We start from the raw sequence: 24,485 nt of genomic DNA on the forward strand, positions 1-24,485 counted from the left end.
TTAGTGTATCTCAATCTACTTTATTTCAGCAAAGTGCCCCAAAATCTAAGTACAGCTTTTTAAAATCTACAACACAAAAATAGAAAATATTCAAAATGCACAGAAAACCACCACAGTCATCTTGAAAGTGATTAAGATGTCACATGAAATTTTGCAGTGAAGCAGTGATCATGGATGTATTTCACAACACAATATACAGAAATCTTCACATTTCCTGTAGAGAATCCTCAGACTTGAGCAAGCCGTTCTAAGACCCTTCGATAATCTGATACAAGCTGCTGGAAGGTTTCTTCTAACTGTTTGTGTTGCAAATTTATGTCTATTTGGTTCAACTGGTTTGTTAACTCTTCTGGTCTCAAACATCTTCTCATCTTAGCAAGCTCTCTTTGCTTTTTCTACAACAAACAAAAATTTACATGAACAGCATTACCACATCTCATTCTTTTTAAGGCTAAATTACTTTTTTTTAAAAATAAAATGAAAGTAACCTCACATCTAGAAGTATTAAGAATAGATCCTTCAGAAAACCCTATTGAATTTATCTTCTTACTGAAATGTAGCTTAGGAAGTGACTGGCTGTCCCCTTCCGTTTTATTTTGTTTATTTATTATTTGATTTATATTCCGCCCTTCCTCCCAGCAGGAGCCCAGGGCGGCAAACAAAAGCACTAAAAACACTTTAAAACATCATAAAAACAGACTTTAAAATGCTTTAAAATTAAAACAAAACTTCTTTAAAAACAGTCCTTTAAAAAAGCTTTGAAAACAACTTAAAAAAAAAAAAAAGGTTAAAACATATTGTTAAAAAATGTTTAAAAACATATTAAAAAGCGATTCCAACACAGATGCAGACTGGGATATTTTGATATTACTGTATGCTGAGTTCACAGGATATCTCTAACTACGCCCCTAACTTTTCACATACAACAGGCACAATACAAGAAGAGACAGACATGAGTAAATCCCATTCCTTTGTTTTCAGTGGGACTTGGTCATGGCTATGCTTTACAAAATTCTTGGCAATGAGGATTCATAACATGCTATTTCAACTTTTTCCTCCTTAAAACAAGGTATAATACAACTATTCAGTGTTGAACCAATGATGCATGAAATTTATTTATTTATAAAAATATTTGTATACCGCTATTTTGTTAAAATCAAAGCAGTTTACAACACATTAAAACAACCACCACCATAGAATAAAAACATTAAAAATACAATAAAAAGGTCAACTGTTGCAAAAAAAGCATCTTCTTATTTGCCTGCATAAGCCTGGCAGAACAGAAAGGTTTTCAGCAGGCGCTTAAAAGTGAAAACAGAAGACTCCTGATGAATCTCTGTTGGCAGCGCATTCCAGAGAACTGGGCCAATAAGGCTTGATTTCATGTTGATGTCAAATGAGCCTCGCCAACTCAGGGGACAACCAAAGCCACTCCTGCAGATGATCTCAGTGATCAAGCTGGGATAGAAGGGTTCAGGCGGTCCCTAAAATACCTTGGACTAAGTTGTTCAGAGCTTTGTAAATTAATACAAGGACCTTGAACCTGGCTCAGCAGTGGATGGGCAGCCAGTGCAGATGTTTTAAAAGCTGTGTCACATGTTGTTGGCCATGTGCTCCCATCAGCAATCTGGCCGCTGCATTTTGCAGCAGCTGGAGTGTCCGAGCCAAGGCCAAGGAAGCCCCACATAGAGCGCATCACAGTAATCCAGCCTCAAGTTGCCAGTGCATAGACTATAGAGATCAAGCTATCCCTGTTCAGGAACAGTTATAGCTGATGAACCATACAAAGCTAGTATGCAACAGTTCTAGCCACAAAGGATACTTGGGCCTCTAGTGACAAAGATGAATCCAGAAGTACCCCTAGGCTACAGACCTGGTCCTGCAGAGGGAGCGTGACCCCATGCAGAACAGGTAATCTGCTGATCTCCTGGACATATGGAAACCACAGCAACCACATCAAAATGCTTAAAGAAATGTGTAATTTCTTTATCACTAAGATTTCCCCCCTCTTTTGTCATCCTCTCTCAGTCTCCTTGAATGCTACATTTCATTGGGTACAGTAGGGCCCTGCTTCTCGGCGTTCCGCTAATACGGTGCCAGCAGGGCAATCAGCTGGAAGGGGGGCTGGAGCTCCCCGCTCTCCAGCTGATCTCGCCGGAGGAGGGGAAGATCAGCTGTGGAGCGCTACAGCTGATCTCCTCTTCTGGCATGATCAGACTCCCGCGCTCGATCCGATTGCGCCGGAGGAGGGGATGATCAGCTGTAGTGCGCTACAGCTGATCTTCTCCTCCTCGGGGCGATCAGACTCCTGCACTCCAGCTGATCGCGCCAGAGGGGAAGATCAGCTGTAGCACGCTAGAGCTGATCTTCTCCTCCGGCACGATCAGTGGGTTAGGTTCCAGACCCTCACGCTACAGCTGATCCGCTTTTCAGCAGGTTTCACTTTTCGGTGGGGGTCTGGAACCTAACCTGCCATATGAGTGGGGCCTTACTGTACTATTTCCCAATTGAATTACTTGATCAATTTAAAACACGAGTTGTCTTTGTTAATGTTGAAGATACTCTCCACTTACAGTTGCATCCCTGTAACATAAAAGAACATTTGACAAGACAGAATTTCTCTCAAAACATCAGGAGTATAAAAAATTAAGGCCAAACTAAGATGATACTTAGGAAACTCCTGACAACGTAGCAGATGTGAGGTTGATCAACACAACCTTGTAAATAAATCTACAAAAGTTACTAGCCTATTTCTGTCCTCTGGGATCCGTGTTAGTTTATATGTTGGGCATAGGGATGGACAGAGTGCTCAACATCTCTTCTACCAGCTACTCACTCACTTGAATGAAATTACTTGTCACGCATGGCTACCAGGCTAGTGCTCAAATACAAGGCTAACATAACCCTTTTCCTTCCTGCTGTTTTTCCATTCAAAATTCCACAAACCTCAAGCTGCACTCTCATTTTTTGAAGATACAGAGGTTTCACGTCTTCCTGCAAGAGGCAAAAAGCAGCTTTGGAAGGACGATTTTGAGGAGATACAGAAGGAAGGAAAACTGTCATGCAGCTTCTCTCACTGTCCTTCATCCACATTAGAAAGCTCATGCTGCTGCTTTTGAGTTTAAAAAAGTAAGAGATTGTTCACATTACCTAGTTTGTCTTTTATTTACTAACTGATTAGTTGTCAGTAGCTGTTACAAGACATTTTGGGGAACAGAGCGTTGAAACTGCTTTCTACCTACAGGGAAGGAAATGGCTTATTTCAAAGTGCAGTGGTTTCTAAGCCATACGGCAAAATGTTCAGTATAATTAATCCTCTAGATTCAGATGGGTCCCACCTAATAAGATGTGGGATTCTATCCTGTATTATGCCAAATGCTGCCTCTCTTATTTTTAGTGAAACAACTTGCTCAGAGGACTGATGGTGTATTGTGTTTGCTGCTATTCTCAGATAGCTTAATAGTATCATTTTCTAGAATAAACCCACTTCTGCACTGTTACTGGCCAAGATCCAAAAACACAGCAGCTTTCCTCACATGCACAGAGGCTTTTCGTCTTTCGTCTTGTAACAACTCTCTGCCCTTCAAACTCTCCTAGAGGCTCTTTTAAGGGACTGCTGCCAGCAAGAAAAGGCAGCCACACACACCCCGTGTTCAGCACCACGCTTTGCTCATGGGCCTCTCTAAATACTGGCCAATGACTAGATATATAAGTACAATATGCATTGAATATCCTTTTCTTTTTTCCTTTGTTTAGCTTATCCATTTTAGTAGGGAAATCTGTTTATAACCCTTACAGAACTCCTGCCCACATAAGCTCTGAAAGGAATGTTATCTTTTATATAAATGTATTTGGTATACCATGCTACTGTTACCAGTATTTGCCTAATATTGCAAAAAACAAGAAACCAGGAATCAGACTCCTAATCTTGGCACGACTGTGCCATTCTTTTATATAGTCTCAATATACTCTTTTCCTCCATTTCTTGTGGATCAAAGCTATTAGTACTGTGTGGCTGTGATTTTAACAAAAGTATTGAGACACCTCTATAAAGAGAAAAATGAAAAGAAAGATAATAATTATGCACAAAAGTCTTGACATAAACTGTTTATAATGAAAATAGCTTTAAAAATACACATGAAAGTTAGAAGCCACCTTGTAAGGGCCCATTAGTCTTCTTTTCACATCCAATCGGTAGCTTCTGGATTGTTCTGCATTACCCATGTCTGTTGCACGCAGCCGGAGTATTTCATACACCCGTCTTGTATGTTGCTAAGAAAGAAGGGGAGAGGCATACCAATCAAGACCTAGAATTGTTATTGCTTGTAATATACAAATAACTGTATACCCTACCCTCTGTCTTTAAATCCTGACACATCTAGCTTCCAATCACTCTCTGGGTAATATGCTTTACAATTATCCCCATTTATCCATTGCCCTCAGTCTGGAGACCTTCAAATGCTGTAACTCTGTACCCTGTTTCTGCCCTATGATGTACATGCGTTTTCTTAGCGGAGAAGGCTCAGCTGGTCAAATGTCAAGTTTCACAGAAGCTGAGCAGAGCGGGTTCTACAGTTCTGTTCTGACACTCTCTCCCTCACTCAGCAAGAGAGCGATTCTGTTGATAGGCTGGAGAGTGGGAGCAAGGTTCTTTCACTCTCCTACTTAACTGACAGGTGCGACAAGACACTTCACTTAGAAGTTCCTCCTAGCACCAAGATTCTATTGAGTGTCTCACACATCCACTCAGTCACAGATACCCTGGTAGCTATGCCAGGTGCTCAGACCATTACTAGATAGGATGTGTGCTTCCCTGCACAGCAGCATGCTGCATCCTACAGATAGGAATACAGAAAGATAGTTGCCCCAATGTAGGAGCAACTGATTGTGTGAGGAACAATATTTTTTCCTTCATTATTACATTTTTCATATCTTAAACTTCAGTGGCCACAGGAAACATGGCCATTCATATAAGCCTTGATGATTAAGGGGAAAACCTATACACCCATCCTTAGTATCTTATCTGAAAGGACCCAGTTCTTTCAAGTGTCTCCCACTGGCTAGCAATTCTTGTCACCTGTGAGTTCATGATTGGCTGTCAACATCATTTTTGTGTGTTCAACCAAACAAATATCAAACATGAGGGAAATGCTTGCTTCATTCTTTGGCATATGCTACTAATTTCTTTGTTTATCAAAGTATTTATACACCCCAAGTCATACAATATAACATGGGGGTGTACAGCAGATGCGTATACAATAAAATATGAAACACCATAAAAAAATAACACTATTTAAATAACCACCTGATAAAAAAATTACACAGTTGCATAGGACTGTCTATGTAAAAAAGGTCTTCAAAAGATGCCTGAAAAATCACATACTTATTTATCTATTTTAACAAGGTTTATATACTGCTCGATGGTAAAAAAATCCCTCAAACCAGTTTACAAAAGAAACACATTAAAATACTGTCCATAGCATTATCCCAATCCTGTTTTAGAAGTCCTCCAGCTTTTACCAGATCCCCCCACCATAATTTTCAGTTTAACATCTCATTTTACTTTCTAGGCAAATAATGAGACATTCCAAAAGCAATCCATGAATGTACCAAGCATTGTATCCAACTACAACATTGTACACGTGGAACGACTTCCATGAGTGCAGCAGAACTTCCCCTCTCTGTTGTTCCCTCTACTACTCCAAAATCTGCCCGAGGGCTGAGGAAGCTGGGTGAGGATGAGGGGTAAGTTCTGTTGTGCTAGTTGCAATCATCCCATGCATGCCATGATTTAGCTGGAGACAACCCCAGTGCCACTAAATGTAGCCATTGTCTTTCCCATTTCTTCCTGGTTAAGATGTTTTGTAATCTATACACTCTTCAAATAGTTCTGAGACTTTTCTTCCTAGAAAATTAAGTAGCCCTAAATTCCCCAAATGCATTACTGAATCCTATACCAGCAGGGGTGCCCTGTTGCAATGGAATGAACACATTAGCTTCATTTAATCAACAGAAGCCATGGCTTAAGGACAGCCTAAAGGTTCCTCTTGGTAACCCAAATATGATTGGGTAGGCCAATTGTTGGCCAATATGTAGGCCATTGTCTTCTAGAAACAGCTGATGGGATTCAAAATGCTACCCTAAGGCTGATAGCCACTAAAGAGAGGGTTTTTTTAAAACTTAACAATTCTTTTGAACATTAAAGCACTAGACATAGGATTGAATATGATGCTGCCCTAGCATGAACAGAAGGAATCTTGATCTTGCAGAAGCTTCCGTTAATGATGAGGGGGGAGCAATTCTCAGCAATTCCAACTCCCTCTGCAGCCTCCCACAACATGCTATTCCAGAGTAGATTTTTGGTGGGCAGTGGGCTGCAAGGGGAGAGAAAAATCAGCAAAAATGCCCCCTCTCTCATTAATGAAGCCCTTCATTAGATCAAGAGCCCTTCTGTGAACAGAAGGACTCTGCTTGTTTGCAGAAGAACCACACTGAATATAACCCATAAGGTGATCACATCTATACAATATTTTAATATCTTTTACCTTATTCACTTTCAGCTTTTGTTGAGCTTCTGTTACCATATCTTGGCTGAAACCTTGCTTGAGCTTCTCTGGAGAAAAGCAATGCAAATCTTGACACAGTTTCACTAATACAAAATCTCGAAGTTTCACATAATTTTCAGATGGGTCTTCAGCTAAAAGAACAAAGCAGAAGCATTTTGGAAACTTTCCCCCCACTTTCCAAACAATCAGATCTGATACCTTCAGAAATATTTTTAAAAAATCAGTATTCAACACACAAATGGCACATATTGGAGGGTCTTTCCCTGGACATGTATGGTCAGGTTTGGACTGTTGCTTTACCTGAAAAATTAACTTGTCAATGTCAGAAAGCATAAGGATGCACACATTTTCCATCCTTGGTATTCTTTTATTCAATTCATTGAAACAGAGGCAACAACTATCAACCATGCATGGTCACATGTGGAGACACACACTTGGACATTGTTTTACATCCCAGATGATTTTATGATGTAACATGTTTTTACGCTTGCAATTGCCTATATTTTTTATATTTTTATTGATTATTATTATTATTATTGGATATTATTAACAACAACATTTTAGAAATCAGTATCCATTGTAGATAAATTGATTAATTATTTAGGGTGGTTTTCAACTAAATTGTGCATGCGCAAAGATTTCCATTTGCATAATGGGACGTAACCCCGTCTCATATCTCTGTGCATGCCCTGCACTACCCCTAAATCTTTTCCCAGATGGATGAGGGAACCCCCAGAACAGATTTATGGGGCATGCAGGGGAAAGGGAGGGGAAACATTTTGTTGTGCAAGGAAAAATCTTTAGTGCCATGTTGAATAGCAAAGGAAAAGCAAAAATATTTAAAACTACGTACTGTTTATACCTTGTCTTACTTTGTTGTGGTGATTGTTCATTTTCTAGATAAACACATCTATACCACCTCTGGCTTTCTCAAGTTTTGTAAACACACACAAATCTGAAGGTAATTTCTATTCTGTGGATTTAACTGGCCTTCTTGGTCCTTTGAAAGCCCAACAAAGCCTTCTAAAAGTCAACATAAAAAGCCATTTGTTGTAGTGAAATGGAGACTTTCCATGGATTTAATGCACTTTGAGGGCTGCAACGTAACAGCAACATTTCATTTTGGAAAAATAGAGTGTTCTGCAAGTTGCATGCTAATGAACAGCCCTTGACCCATGTTTATAGGATTCTTTAGCTTTCATTTTTCTTACACGTGTGAATAAACATTTCTGAGGGACTTTCAAAAATATCCTTTAATAAATACTAGACAAACATTCTAGCAGAAATCCATTCATTAGTTATATGAAAACTTCTGCTTGGCTTTGGGCATATGCTGTGCCTCCAAATGCTCATCAGCAAGTCAAGTGACGCAACGGCTGTAACAGGAGGAAAATAAACATTCAGCTATTGTAGTCTACCTTGTTTATAAATCAGAAGTAAACATTTTCATATATCTGCATAAAACTCAAGTTTACAAAAAGTTAAACATCTGAGCATGGATATTCAATTTAAATGCAATCACTACAAAGAAATAAATGGATTTAAATATATTTGAGTATTTCCCCCCAAACTACCCCATACCCAACATCAGATGTGTGGCACGTAGAAATACTGGACCATACCCCGTGCTGCAGCTCCACTGGCACAACAGACTTCTATGCACGCAACTGCACTTCTTCTATCCCTTCAGAGCAGGTTTTGGGGGGATGCATGGGGGTAAGGAGAGGAAATGGAAGGTCTGCTGCACCAGTGGGACTAAGCACACAGAGCATTGGATACAAGTGACAGCTTCCAATGAACAAGCAGGAGCCTTAAAGAGCAACAAAAAAAGCTTTCTTGAGGTACATCCATAGTAAAAGTCAGAGAAAAGAAAGGGTGGTACAGCTACTCAATGAGGATGGCGAAATCATAACAGATGACAAAGAAAAGGCAGAAGTTCTCAATTCCTACTCTGGCTCAGTCTTCTCCCAAAAGAGTGTCTATGACTGTCCTGGGAAACAAGAAGTTGAAGGGGCATGATTGCAACTTGGGATTGATAGACAAATGGTCAAGGAATATCTAATCACTTTGAACAAGTTCAAATCTGCAGGGCCCAATGAACTTCATCCTAGAGTATTGAAGGAACTGGCTGAAGAACTCTCGGAACCACTGTCTACTATCTTTACAAAATCGTGGAGAATGGGTAAAGTGCCGGGCGACTGGAGGAGGGCTAATGTTGTCCCAATTTTCAAAAAGGGCAAAAAGGAGAAACCTGGGAACTACACACCAGTCAATCCCTGGAAAAATTGACATCAATCCCTGGAAAAATTCTGGAGCAGATTATAAAGCAGTCAGTCTGTATGCACCTTGAAAACAATGCAGTAATTTCTAAAAGCCAACATGGATTTATCAAGAACAAATCCTGCCAGACTAATTTTGTCTCATTTTTTGATCGGGTAACCTCCCTGGTAGACTGTGAGAATGCTGTGGAGTAATATATCTCGACTTCAGCAAAACTTTTGACAAAGTGCCCCATCATATTCTGATTAGCAAGCTAGCTAAACGTGGGCTGGATGGAACAACTATCAGGTAGACCCACAGTTGGCTACAGAATCATACTCAAAGAGTGCTTATCAATGGTTCCTTCTCAAACTGGGGGGGGGGGAAGTAATGTGCAGGGTACCGCAGGGCTCGTTCCTGGGCCCAGTGCTCTTCAACATTTTTATTAATGACTTGGATGAGGAGGTGCAGGGAATGCTTATCAGACAATGCAAAATTGGGAGGGATAACTTAATACCTTGGAAAACAAACAAAATTCAAAGAGATCTTGATAGGCTGGAGTATTGGGCTGAAAACAACAGAATGACATTTAACAGGGATAAGTGCAAAGTTCTACACCTAGGAAAAAGAAACCAAATGCACAGTTATATTATGGGGGATACTTGGCGCAGCAATACTGCATGTGAGAAGGATCTTGGGAATGTTGCTGATTACAAGCTGAACATGAGCCAACACCAATGTGGCTGCAAAAAAGGCAAATACTATTTTAAACTGCATTAATAGAAGTATAGCTTCCAAATCGCGTGAAGTATTGGTTCCCCTCTATTTGGCACTGGTTAAGCCTCATCTTGAGTACTGTGTCCAGTTCTGGATACCACACTTTAAGAAGGATGCAGACAAACTGGAGCAGTTCAGAGGAGGGCAACAAAGATGATCAGGGGACTGGAAGCAAAGCCCTATGAGAGACTGAAAGAACTGGGCATGTTTAGTCTTGAGAAGAGTGAGGGGAGATATGATAGCACTCTTCAAGTACTTGAAAGGTTGCCACACAGAGGACAGCCAGGATCTCTTTGATCATCCCAGAGTGCAGGACATGGAATAATTGGCTCAAGTTGCAGGAAGCCAGATTTCGACTGAACATCAGGGAAAACTTCCTAACTTAGAGTGGTACGACAATGAAACTAACTGTGTGAGGTGATGGGCTCTCTGACACTGGAGGCATTCAAGAGGCAGCTGGGGAGCCACCTGTAGGGTATGCTTTAATTTGGATTCCTGCATTGAGCAGGGGGTTGGACTTGATGGCCTGATAGGCCCCTTCCAACTCTATGATTCTATTAGTGTTCCAAATGTTCCCTGGCGAGGAAGTTTACTGTCATCACTGATCAGCTGATCCCACTGTGAACTCTGTAGAGCAGCTGACCCCTGCCAAAAACAAAGCTTGAAGTCAGTGCTCATCAGCAGTCCCACACAGATCAGTTTGGATCTTCCTTTGCAGCATGGCTTCAACTCAAAAGGAAAAATGGGTCACCTGACATCATCGTGATGTCAAGTGAGTGGCTCAGCCAGTCTGTTGGTGACTCTCTGTGGATGGGGGAACCAAAGATCTGGCCGGCTGGCTGGAAAAGGTTCATCACCTCCATTCCAGATAAAGGCTTTTCATTTGTGATGATAGCTGTGAATCTACTGGGCACCAACTTCTGCAAGGCTGATTGCCTAGTATCACAGGGAAGGGAATGTGACAGCAGGCTGAGTGACATCTCTCTCACAGTATGGTGTAAGAAATAATTAGACAGCACCCTCCAACCTGGTGCCATTCATATGTTTTGGACTACAGCTCCTATCAGCCCCAAACAGCATGCAAGGCTGGATTAGAGAAACAGCAGGAGTATGCAATATAGGGAATCCACTCAAGTAAGGGAGGAACAGGTATGCCTAGAGTCTCTCCACTATGCATTTTCACCTTCTCCACACAGGCAAGCAGAGCCCACGGCAACTTGGGCACAGCTGCCATTACAATTTAATATACTTGAGATTGTAGTCTTCTACATAATGTCTTGTGTTTTTTATACCTCCCTGAAGGAGAATACAGAAATGAAAAAAAAAATCTCAATTTCAGAGAAAAGAATTTGGTGGGCTAGGGGTTTAAAAGTTTGAAAAAGCAGTGGTAAATACTCCCACCTTTAAATAGTGTTTAAGATACATTCAAATTTATGTGAACTAGGATTATAAAATTAGCAAGTTTCTGTTATATGAAAAGGTGTAATTCAACCAAGTAACAAACTCATGAAAAAAACATCAAGAGGTTAACTATGTCAATCTGACTTCTAAACCAACTACTATTTTATAAATCCGATTACCTTGTACATCTCACTCAGTGTGATGCACCCTTTATACAGCCACCTTATAACTTTGAATGCCATCTCACTTTCATAATTTCCTGTCCCCCTCCTGTCTGTCCAACCCAATTTTCCCTTAACAGCAGCAATGTGAAATGGATGAAAAATAAAAATTCATCTCTCCATACCTTTCAAGCTCCCTGTTGAAAACAGCATGCTCCCTAGCAAATTATTCTACAGGGCAATTTAAAAACTGTTTTAGAGAAGTTTTACTGAAAAAATGCACACCATATTCCATGCATTGATGCAGAGACCTGTTGTCTGCCATCATATGGCCTAGCTCCATTTCTATGTACTATCAAGGGTGAGATGCTGTAAATGCATGTCTGGCTGAAAGATTCAGATAGAATATTCTATTTACAGACATGCACAATTAAAGTAAAATTTGTCTTTAGTCACCAATTAGTATTTGATAATGTTTCATAGCTGATGGAAAGTATGTGGAAAGTCCATGGGGCTTTTATAAACAGGACTGAAATCCAGATAGATTCAGAGGTGTACCTAGCATTCGGATACATGTTTAAACAAACCACATGGCTCAGCACTACACATCAATTGGGTTTTTTTACTCCTGTCCAACATCAAACTGCAAGCAGTTTTTGAAATATAGAGGATTCTTAAAAAACAGTTTGATGTGACCCAAGAAAATTGCTGTTAAAAATATATATTTCTATTCTTGTTGATCTTAGGAAAGCCTTTTAGTACAGGGTATCAGGGGTAGTCAACACAGTGCCCTCATTTTTGTCCTGTAGTGTAATGGGGTTGCACCACAAGTCCCATAATCCCTGACCATTGGCCATGTAGTCCAACAACATCTGGAGGGCATGACGTTTGCTAACCGTGTGACAGACTGTGGCCAAAGACTTAATTTAGTAATAACTTGCGAGTAATTTTTTTAAAAAAATAACACACACTGGCAGCATCTGAGTCCTTCTCTGTTAGTTCTGACTGCCATTATTTATTACTACTACTACATTACACTAAATTAGTATCTTTCCCATGATGTAATAAGAAAACTACCCAGTAGACAGGTTCACAAAAAGATTAGAATTCTGCTGAATGGAACTATACATAATACGACCATGACCCAAACAACTGCATAACTTGTTCCAGAAACCCCACAGGCTTTCAAAATGCAAAAATGTATCAAAAGCAGTTTGTGAGAGGTCATGTGGGTGATGTTTTGCAGGTGATGCTTACATCTAAAAAGGCAAAACCCCTACTGCATGCCTAAAGTAGCTGATTCTTTTCTTTTTTAAAACGTATATTTAAATCTGCAAAAAATGGACTGATAAATACAATTCCTGAAAAGTTCAATGAAGAGTTACGACCAAGGTATCCTATCCAAGCAGAACAGGAATTTTCAGACTGCCCCTTCCTATTACACCCTCCTAATATTTGGAAGATCCTTCAGAAAAACATGGAATATGGCATAAGAGCGGCAGCAGGAAAGGGGAATCAGCAATAAATAAAATAAAAAACACCCTCCTTAGTGCAAGCAGGAGACACCTATTAATCCAAGCCAATTAATTGTATTGGCATTTATTTTCTTAATAGCTCACGTTGAACAGTTATAGGATAAACTTCCAGAAGATATCCCCATTACTTATTTTTATTTATTTATGAATTACCTTTCCTCAGCAGAAAACAGGGCAATACAGCAAAATATATTAGCAATTAAAAACACATTAAAAGTATTTTCTTTCTCTCTTTGTAAAACAGCAGTCATTAAAATACAAAATCCACACATGCTGTTTGGGGTGAAACATTACCATATCGAACTGGAAAGGCTTCAACAAATAGAAAGATCTTTAGCTGACATCTAAACCCCAACAAAGGGAACAAATGTTGCTTCAGGGAGAGATCATATCAAAGGAGAGGCCCACTACAAACAGGATCCTATGTCGCTTATTGTGGAATCTTACAAAGTGGACTCTAGTACATGAAAACTTATGCTGTAGTAGTCTAAGGTGCCACAGGGCTATAGGCTAATCTTGCATCTTCTCAGAAGTCCATTCCAGTGTCCTTTTTTATTTCCTCACTCTCAGACATTCATATATTTCATCTCTGGGTCATAAGAATGGAATGTATAGTTCTAGTGATTAGAAAAACAGGGTTTCAGTGTTTTTCTGTTAGTATTTTGCCTAAAGGAAGCAAGCTCTGCAAGGAGTTTCAGAAACCTAAACCTCTTGTCAAGTCAGCTGCGTACTTTGCAATAAAAATGGCTAATTAACTGGTAATCCTTTCAATGCTAGGGACTGGATTTCCATGGCACACTGTTCCCAGGAAGGAAAGGATTTCAGGATTACATTATACACAGTTCTTCTGTAAGGAAGGGTAGCATTAACCTTGACCTCTACTTAAGTTAATCTTTGAAAGATCGTTTAATTTTGACAGATGAATTCAGAAAGTTATGGTACTGTCGAAAGTAATGTTCAGTGCTTCATATAAATCAATTCCTATCTCCAATGAAAGACAATCACATACCTGTTATATCAAGCACTGTAGGGGATGACATATAGTATCTATGAACTGTTTCTAAAAGCTGAGCCCCATGACCTTCTCCTTGGAATGGAGGCAGTATCAGCATTTGGCTACAGAAAGAACCAGAAAAAAAATACTTAACAGAAAATAAGAACTATACCTTACCCCTAGAAAGCTGGACATATTTTCCCTTTGAGGATTATTTAAAGTGACTTGCAATCTCACTATGCATAAGGCTTTATATACAAAAACCTTAAAGGCTGCTAATATAATTCCACTATAAGGTTGAGATTCTATCCTATTTCAGATTCGAACAATTAAACAAATAAAAGCAAAGCCAGCCAAGAGTTTTAGATTTTTTTAAAAAGAAAATTAATACCATTACAAACAAGTATTGGGAACTTCAACAGTACTCTCTTCTGAAATAAAAGGCAGGGCACGTGTTATGCTGCCAATTACCTTACACGTGGCCGGGTTTTGTCTGGGTACACATAGTAATTATAGACTGTCATATAGCCCACGGTCGCAAAGAGCGTAGCTCCATCCTTATTATACTTCTCAAATCTGCAGATAAAACAGAAAGCCAAGCAGGTCAATTACAGTCGCGCTCCCATGCAGTGTCCATTTTCTTTTCCATTCTCTGACTGAATTTTCAGTGTCAGCAAGCCACTCTGTGAGGGCCCAATGGGTACACCTGCTATGTCCTGAATGTACAATTCACTTAATTGGTGTGCAGCAACTTGGATAAATCAGACCTCTTTACAGCACTTCAGCGCACTTGCCTATTATAAAGATGAATAGGTGGCAAGTAAAAGAAAACACAGGCAAAGCTCATTTTACTGTTTAAGCCCTACATTCAAGGCTCCAACGGACAACAGTATTTAATTTGGCTCTATTCTCAAGGTCTCGCAAAGCATAATGGACACAAACTCCAGCCTGATAAACAATAGTTTTCTCTTTCCTGGGAAAAATATCATTATACTGTTCCAATAATTGGCCAGCCACAATTAAAATGCAGCCTTTGTAGAGGTAATAAGGTCCACTGTTGCTTTAGAACTGTACTTACACTAGAAAGTAGTTCCATCTTTCATCATCCACGTCAATAAAGCTAGCTGTTTCAATAAACCACATCAAGAAGGTCTGAAGCCTTTCATGATACTCTCGAAAGCCTGGGCATGCCATGTCAGCCTAGGGAAAAAGCCAGAAGAAGTCAGGTGAAGCTCTTCACAGGAGAGAAGAGAGCACCTCACAAAGCATAATAAAGTGCTTTTGTGAGAAATTGTTAGTAGCACTCTGAAAGTGATCTTGCAAAAATAGTAACATTTTACTTAACACAAGTAATTATGTTAGGGTCACTTGGAAGTTACCAGGAAAGCTGGATCGCTTGGTCTAAAGATTATCTGATTCCTCCCCCTCCTTTTTACCTTGTATATTTGATATTTTACGTCTCCACCTGCTTCTTCATTATGCACTGAATATGTATGTAATAATATCCCAAATGGCTTGAAATTAACCTCTTTTTCCAGCACAGATACAAAGTCATCTGTACTCCTGCTAAAGCCTGGTGGAATGATTTCTCTAATTTTACTTTCCACATCATCTGCCTGAAAATGAAGAAAGAATACAATGAGAAAATAAGGAGTCCACTTTCTACAGACAATTTATGTCCTATGATTTCTTTTGGAATAAGAAATTGATTACTTCTAGAATTCACATATAGTAAATGCTTAAGGCCTGCATTTTGTTGAAGTGTCCATTTAGTACCCATGGTGGTTTCCTATAGTTTTGCAGAGATCTTTGTCTCTCAAACACAACAAAATGGTATATATGGGACCTTGACACAAGGTGCCCCCTTGTGGCCCCTAACATACAAAGCTCAGAGCATTCATACATACCCCATTATCTTGGAAGGTGGATAGTAACTCACATTGCTCAAATCCTCTTTCAAGGGATCCACCAGAAGTCTCTTATAACGATACTGTACTGTGGTTTTCCTGAATTAAGCTTTGCTCAGGAAAACTGTATGTCCTCCTTACTGGAGGCGGAAGGCAAAAAAAAAAAGGGGGGGGGCTGACCACTGACATTATCACTGATGCTCACAAGGGTAGAAACAGATACACAACAGCTAATGCTGTAGCTTATTCTTCAGTTACCTTCCTTTTATGTATGGCAGGACAGTGGGCTAAAACATACAAGCAGACTCTTGAAAGTCATCACCAGCGGAACAGAAAGCTTTAGGGTCGGTGAGTATGTTAAGTAAAACTGCTTAAGCTGGAAGACAACTGACCACTGTTGTCCATGCACTGGTAACCTCCAGGTTGGATTACTGTAATGCTCTCTATGTGGGGCTGCCCTTGAGGTTGGTTCGGAAGCTGCAGCTGGTGCAAAATGCAGCGGCACAACTGCTCACTGGGACAGGGTATTGCCAACATGTCACCCCTCTGCTGAAAGAATTGTGCTGGCTGCCCATTAGCTACTAGGCTAAGTTCAAAGTTCTGATTTTGGTATACGAAACCCTATACAGCTTAGGACCAGGATACCTGAAAGATTATCTTACCCCTTATATGCCCATTCGATCACTATGCTCTGCAGGCGAGGGCCTCCTGCAGATAACCATCTGATCAGGAGGTCCATTCCACACAACATAGGAAGGGGACCTTAAGTGCAGTGGCACCTACCCTTTGGAATTCCCTTCCCTTAAATATTAGACTGGTGCCATCTGTTATTTTTTCAGCGCCTACTAAAGACCTTCCTCTTTCAACATGCCTTTTAAGTAGAGACTTTATCCCAGTCTGTGTTGGATTTGCTTTTTAATGTTTTTAAAGATGTTTTTGTTTAAATATATTTTAATGTCTGTTTTTATGATGTTTTAGAGTGTTTTGGTTTGCTACCCTGGGCTCCTACTGGGAGGAAGGGTGGGATATTGTTGTTGTTGTTATAGTTATCATCATCATCAATACTAATGCTTCCTGATGTGTCATTGTGGTCTGCATAACTCTGTAATGGTAAGATTCTGATTAGCAGCAGGAGTGCTTTTCCATTAACATCAGATTCCAAGTTCATATTCTTTTTTTAAAGAAAAATTCATGAAAAAACACTGGCATTTCATTAGAGTATAAACAAGCTAATAACCTTTCACTATAACAGTCCAACAAGAGGAATGCTTTAAGACAATATTATATTGTCTCAATGCCACTATCTCATTAAACTTTAGACAAGCTAAAAGAAAATGAAGAGGAAAAAAGAAGCCAGCTCAGATTCTTGACTGCCAAAGGCTGGCTTAATCAACTTCCTTCCATCTTGCCTGCTGCTAAGTCCTGACCAGACACTTCACTGCCTTACTCAGCAGAGACAATGCAACTCTGACCCACTGGTTTGCTAGTTGGGTGTAAACGTCTTTAAGGGTGGGTGCACTGCAGCTACTTACTATTCAATATGGAATTCTTCAGTGGACAGTCTTTGACCACTATTTCTGAGTAGCACATATTCAGTACAATCCCACACCCTTAAAGCTAAGCAAAAGCAACCCAAACAAGTTAGGGTATTTGGGTAACTAATTGCCAGCAAAAAAAGATCAACTCTTTTCCAACCTGTATTCTGTTTTACACATACAAGCAAAATTCCAAATACTCAAGAAAATAGAGACTTGGGAACATGGTTCCAAGTCAATATACTTTAAGGCACTAAAGACACAAGAAAAATAAACTTCTTTTGCCCATAGAATTTTTAAATGTAATTTGATCACAAAGGTGGGAAGGGATAAATTTTACAAGCAAGACTGAATTAAGATTAGCCTTGTTAAAGAGGCAAAATGAATGTTACAGACTATCAGCTGAGCAGACATCATAATCCTTTTCAGGCCCCCAAAAGACCACTTGATTGAATACATTTACTACTTCTCTTTAACCATGAATATTTGATGAAGTTTCACAATAACGTATTGCCGCTTCTCACCAGGCAATAAAACTTAATGAATTGGTCTCAACTTAACAAAACCCTACCCCCTCAATACAACCCCTAAAAGCCTGACATTACATTCAACAAAATGAGCTTACACTCTATTCAAACTCTGCTCTGAACAATGAGTCCAGGTTTTTACTTAATGGAGTTTGCCGTGAGTTCAGCTGTAATGTTTGTATTGTATCTATTTCCATAAGGACTGACACAAGAACACTTTGTGTTAACTTACTAAGCAGCTCTTTCACACCGTTTACATGCATGATAAGTATTAATTCTAAACCAAGACCCTTGCTACTTAGCATTCAAAACAGGGAAATTAAGACGCTTAGGACAAAATACACTACAAAAGGCTAATACAACACACTCCTAATTCCTGTCCTTTCAACTATCGTCCCCCTAAGCAGAAGCAATGCACCTGCAAATGAATAATACTTTACTATCAGCTATATTTGCAGGATGTAGAATATGGATGTTCAGTCCAAGTGCACTTTATTCTTAATGCCTTGGTGCCACCAATGTTCATATTTAATCAGCTTTATATTCCTAAAGAGCCATTATGTATGTAGCTTTGTAACACTTGCTTATGTCTTCTCCTACTGATTGGATTGGTTCGAATAAAAATTAAGAACATTTTTCTAAACTAAATGTATTTAGTAAAAAAGCATAGTAAGAAGGCACCTGTAGTTCTATTAGAACTACCAAACAAGTGCTAAAGAGAAATATTCTATGAACTATACAGGAGCACTAGAATGGAACAATTGTGAGTAAAAATGCATGTTTTATTAGGAAAGAGAGGCAGATGAAAGCCATGGCTAATTCTCCCCACTCTTCAGTTTATTACTGCTTCCCAACATGTTATTAACACACCATATTACATACCATGCTATATGAGATCATGTGTATAATATAAAGCATATTTTGTAGTGGACTAGACTTTGCCTGTTCCAATGTCATGCGAAGGACTCCATTCTATCTTCTACTATCTAGCGTATGAGTAGTGTACCTATGGCACTCAGAATGCTATTGTATTTATTTGTTCAGTTTATATGCCACCCTTCATCAGTTCTATTGATCCCAAGGAAGGTTACCTATTAACAACAATGTTGTTGGACTCCCAACTCACATCAGTCCCAGTCAGCATGGCCAACTATTCAGGATGAGGGGAGTTGGAGTCCAACAACATCTGGAGAGCCAGAGCTTCTCCATCCCTGATTTAGTAGCAGGCAATCTGTTCCATGCAGGGATGTAAATATTTTGCGAAAGTTAGGAGCAAGATTTTGTAAAGAGCCAGGGGAGGAAGAGATGAGTATCTGAGTATGACAGTGAAGAGAGAACTCCTCTTCTTGCTAGTGCCCTCTGGTCTGCCTCCCCCACAACTCCCCAACCCTCCTTTTAGACCAAGGTTGAGGAACCTCCAACCTGTGGGCCAAACTTGGCCCACCAGGCCTCTCCATTTGGCCTGCTAGGCCATTTTGGGGTAGCCATGCCCACCTGCCCTATACCTGACATAATACATGGCATCAGTTGTGAGGTGGGAAAGGGCAGGGCTTCAAAGGAACTATCGAGAGCTTCAAGTGGACTCTCAATCGTTCCTTTGCTGGATAAGGGCATGTTGATGGACAGCAGGAGGCATCTTGCTCAAGGAGGGGAAAGTGGTTTCCATTCAGTGAAAGCCACTTCTCCCTCCCACACTGTTCTTTGAAGCCACCCAGCACAGCTCCTTTCCACCTCCCAAGTCAGAAGTGGAAAGTTGATGTGCAAGGAGGCTGACAAAGTCCTTTACAAATAAGGCATTTTGACAGGTGGTTGGGACAACTCACCTGTCAATCAACTGACATCATGTAACTGACAGAAGAGTCAAAGTTGGCCTACAGGGTAGGACCAGGTGAAGATCTGGCCCCGAGAGCCAAAAAAGTTCCCCACCTGCTTCAGACAGTGCTTAGTGAGGAAGTATGAAAGTTAAATTTTACCTATAAGCTACAGCTTTTGATTTACAAGTCCTTCCTTCAAATGACCACAGACATGAGGCAAAAGCACTCTGGTTATCTTAACAGCCGCTCTTATTTCTATGATTGTTCCCAAGCTGAGCTTACCCAGAAGTGTGTCTGCAGCTGTACTTGAGGCAGCCCTAACTCAAATTTGGCCCTACTCCCACAGAAGGCTATTGGAGAAAAAAAAAAGATATGAATACAACAAAAAAGAGGGGGCAAGAAAGACTAACACAGAAAGAAAATATTATGTAAGTAAATGGAGAAAAATTATAGAAGAGGAAAGTATGTCTAAAAAGGCTGTATAAAAATTTGGTAGAGAAAAATTAAAAATGATAAAGTGGAAAGAGGGAAAGATGGTAGCCCACACTGCATTTTTTTACATTTGGCTTGTCCTTTAATATTTACATCTCCAATTTCTAGGATTATGGATAAGCTTAATTTAAAAAATAAATAGCACTAAATATACAGATAGCAAAAGGACCTACCCCTATTGTGAAGAAGAAACAATAGCTAAGATTAAGGTTATTATGTAATGCATGTATGTAGTTTTGGAAAACAGTGCGAAGTACTAACTTCTTTAAACAAATCTTAAATCAGTGATGAGCTGTATTACCACACCAGCTGTTACATTCAGGCTGCAAACCTGTACACCAGGAATGTGGAACCTGATGTCCTTCAGATGTTGTTGGACTTCAACTCCCACCCTCCAGACCACTGGACATACTGGCTGGGGCTATTGGAAGTTCAACAACCTCTGAAGGGGCACAGGTTCTCCATCCCTGCTAAACACACTTATTTGATAGGAAATCCTACTGAAATTGATGCTTGAGTAGATATGATTAAGAAAAGCAACCTGGGCAGATGTATACCTGGAAAGAAGTTGTAAAGCAAGCATAAGCCCTAGAAACATTGTCATTTTTACACAATAAACTACTTTACCAATCTCTTACTGAATGATTCTTCGGATCTGAAACATGATGGTAGATTGACAGGGCAATGTACTCTGCCAAACCAGGTGAATTCCCTGTATGTGTTTATTAATGTAGCATGAAATGGCAGCTAACTCAGAACATCTGTTCCCTAATGTGATTTTGTTGTTGCTTTCCCCAATATATGTCTTCAACCCTCATGCCCACTATCCCACAATTGTGTCTGATTGAGTGAGGCCTAAATCACAAGATGGGGAGGGACAATCTGTATCAGACACACGATAGAATTTAATAATGCCTCTTTCTCCAGGACATTTCACTTGACATGTACAAGTATTCATTCTGCTGAACAAGAAGCCTTACATTCAGGCAGACACTTGAGATGATTTAGGGTTCTAAAACTTAATTTAGAAGAGAACATTCAATGTAACTAGTATGGAAAATGCAGGACATAACTGCACTGAAGGAATTTGATCAAATAATTTAAACACTAATAAGAATATACCAAATTATACAAATGTACTTATACAACTTTTATGTCGATGCCCCATGAACGCAGCCAACTTCTTGATGGAGTTCAGGGTGGCAGATGCTTGCTCTGTTTAAGTGGTTTTGAAAAGAATTACACAGTGCTTCAAATGAACATGCTGAAGAGGTGCCTTTCCAAAATAATTCCACAAAATATAAGTTAGGGATGGATGAATTAGTTCATTTCTAATCAGTGTCACTTTCACATGTTTCTACCCACTAATGGCCACGTTAATTAGCAACTTTTAAAAAATAATTTCAAAACATAAATTTAAATACATTTAAGCTGCTGAGAATCGCACTGCAACATTCAGAGAAGTGTACAATCTAGTGGGCAGCTAATCCCAAATTGAGCAAGAAGTGCGAATCAAGTCACTTTGTTTTCTTTGAGCATCCCTATTAGACATTTAGTTAAGACCAACTTTGAGTAACCAATCACAGAAATGTTAGCCCAGAAATCAAATCTCTGAAACTGAATTCAACAACAATGCAGCCTCAAAATGGCTGAGTGAAAAATAAAGCTAAAAGCTGGTTGAGAGATGGTATAGCACAGGGGTTGCCAACCTTTTTGAGCTTGTGGGCACATTTACAAACCAAAGCTGTTGTGGACATCACATTCTGCAACCTAATATATTAGCTACAATAGAATTCTCTTTCAAACCTAATTTTAGTGGAAGGGGTGAGGAAGGTGACCCTCTGGGCATACCTTCTGTGGACACATGTGCGCCATTTTGGTAACCCCTAGTGCAGCATAACTGTTAAGAGAATGAGGAAGTCCCCCATTTGAACCTTGCCTCAGCTGTGAACTTGCTAGGAGGATTTAGACATGCTGCTTTCCCCCAGACTCAATTCCCCACATACTGATTTACCTTAGAGAGTTGTTGTAAGGATTGCACTCAGATAATGCAAGCAAATTGCTTTGAACACTGGGAAATGCCATATGATATACACTGTTAAGAATTACTACTACTTCAGCCATCCTTTTTTCACTCATAAATGATGAGAATCTACATACATGCGCAATGTAATGATACTGCTGTCACAGATAATTGGTCACAGCAACATCTGTGATGTCCACGGGGGTACATTTCAGAACTGCAGCAATCAGCTACAGCTAAAATCTATGAATGATCAACTAACTTGTGGCAACTACAATCTATGAACAAGCAATTCCAGTGAGCTTGACTTAAAAAACATAAAAGCTTCCCAGCATAATGTATAAATTAAGGCTCCTTCAGTTTCAAATGAGTAAACAAATGCTTTTGTACCACATGAGGTTTTTGTTTTATAAAGGGCTGTTGCTCCTAATCAATGTACCACTCACACTGAGAAATCTCTTTAGAGATCACATGGTGTTAAGGAGTTTGTGTGAAACAAACTTGTTTTATGCAGTGTTACTGTTTTTTGTCTCAGTATGTACCATACTGGATTTTGCACTCTATAAAGGGCAAAAATATAGCAGAACTGCACATTTGTTCAGACACATTTTTAATATATTATTTTAAGAAATTTGTATTAAATCCAAGTACTTTAAAGATTTTTAGTTTATTTGGCTGATCTTATGTCACCTTTCCTGAAATTTCTTTAGATTTTGCACAAAACACAGAAGTGACATAGCGCCCCGCCCCACCACCTAGAGTGCTTATGGGGACAAGGAGATGGACTGAATGAATTGATATGAGGTTTAAATGATTCAGAAATGGCTTTGCCAAGAAGTAGTCCTTAAAGTAGCAATGAAGGCAGCCTTATAGCAGAAGGCAATGAGATCAGGAGAAAGAAGGTCTGCAAGTCAGGTACTTAATATGCTCTAAAACATAACTAAATTAAGGAGTTGTCTCTGACCTCTACATAAGGGGCGAGGAACTTCTTCCAGCCAGCAGGCCAGATTCTTACCTCTCCCAACCCCAGCAGACTATTTTAACTGGTAGGAGGAGCCACTCACCATGACATCAAGTGAAGCACTTTCCTTTGACTACACAGTTTGAAATCAAACTGCGTAGACAAAGGCTCAGGGGTTTGCAAGTGCCTCCAATCAGCTGATCAACAGTGCCTGCAAACTCTGCTTTTGGAACGGAGTATTGACCTGCCCTACACCTGACACCATATATGAGTGTAGGGCAGGTAAGTGTGGCTTAGGCGAAAACAGATCCCTGTGGCAGAGGTTCCCCATCACAAGCCCACATGCTCACTCTCTTCCCCAGCCCCCTGCCTTGTGCACTGATTTTACTTCACTGTTCTCCAGTTTGGAGCAATGTGACAGACCATGGTTATCACATAGTAGGAAAGGAAGAGAAGTGACACACAAATGAAACAAACCCAGTAAGCTTGTGGCATGTTCCTGAGCTTAAACTGAGCCCGTCTCAAGAATGTTGTTATTAAGTACTGAAGCCAGGTAGTTTGGAACCTCTTGCCTTCCAGTAAGTATAGCACTGTCACATTCACATAACTGCTCAGGAATCCAGGGAAGTGCTGTGTGGTAACAATGTGCTTACCCCATGACTTGGCAATACAGACTACCTCTCCCCAAGATTAGAACTCCCACTTAGTAATTTTTAAGTGGTTCCTGTGAAGTTAGTGGTCATCTGTTTCTACTCTGGCTGGCCAGGTAGAAGTGTAGCTAAAACTGGGCATGTGAAGATCCCTTCAGAGGTGTGCTTCTGATATAAGGCACTTATCTACAAACAATAGGCAAAATCAGCATGTGCAGTTTTATTTATACCAAATCAGAACTTTCAACAAAGGTTGATAAACCTACAAGTTCCCATATCTGGATACAGATTAGTACGACTGTTGCTAGTATTCATGAAACACTGGAAATATCTATGTAATTGTTCTTTGTAAATTGCTTAGAGGCTTTATTTACAGTTAAGCAGTATTCAGACTTTAAATAAAAATTGGTTTACCAGACTTTGACAACTTGCACTAGATGAAAGATTAACTCGAGCAACAAAAAGCTTTGCGGGAGACATACTCCGATAAATTTACTCCAATACAGTATCCTTCTTTATGTTATGCTGTTGAAGATAGGGCGGAAGTGAGACCACCCTCATCATTAACTTCCTTTTGGTGGAATGTGTACCCCCCCCTTTTAATTCTATTATTCTGCTTTCTGGTATTCTTTCTATTTTATATATAAAGCTTCTGTTGCTGAATATACTCTTTTTCTATTTTATATAGAGTGACATGTTTATTGTACTTTGCTTTACTTGTTTACTGTTACATTTATTAGAAATCTCAATAAAACACTATTCACAAAAAAACTTTGTTAAATAAAATACAAAATAAATAATTCTACTACATGCTACAAGGCATTAAAAGGGTCCAAGAGGTGAGCTGCATTGTACTAATCTAGTACAGTAAGCATGACCAAGT

At 39.7% G+C, this 24,485-nt stretch overlaps 1 protein-coding gene across 3 annotated transcripts in view; it reads right to left on the bottom strand.

Annotated features, from left to right (window-relative positions):
- Positions 1–24,485, bottom strand: part of HAT1 (histone acetyltransferase 1) — a 37,014-nt gene continuing 12,529 nt past the window's right edge. For all 3 annotated transcript variants that reach the window (XM_061608497.1, XM_061608496.1, XM_061608495.1), the window contains 7 exons: positions 15,130–15,309; positions 14,772–14,893; positions 14,165–14,269; positions 13,709–13,815; positions 6,546–6,697; positions 4,156–4,272; positions 1–395 (listed from right to left, as the gene is read on the bottom strand). In XM_061608497.1, coding sequence (XP_061464481.1) covers positions 228–395; positions 4,156–4,272; positions 6,546–6,697; positions 13,709–13,815; positions 14,165–14,269; positions 14,772–14,893; positions 15,130–15,309 — 951 coding nt within the window. In that variant the 3' untranslated portion in view covers positions 1–227. The remainder of the gene's footprint in view (positions 396–4,155; positions 4,273–6,545; positions 6,698–13,708; positions 13,816–14,164; positions 14,270–14,771; positions 14,894–15,129; positions 15,310–24,485) is intronic.

This window comes from Rhineura floridana, chromosome 2 (assembly GCF_030035675.1).
Source record: "Rhineura floridana isolate rRhiFlo1 chromosome 2, rRhiFlo1.hap2, whole genome shotgun sequence".
NCBI classification, from domain to species: Eukaryota; Metazoa; Chordata; class Lepidosauria; order Squamata; family Rhineuridae; genus Rhineura; species Rhineura floridana.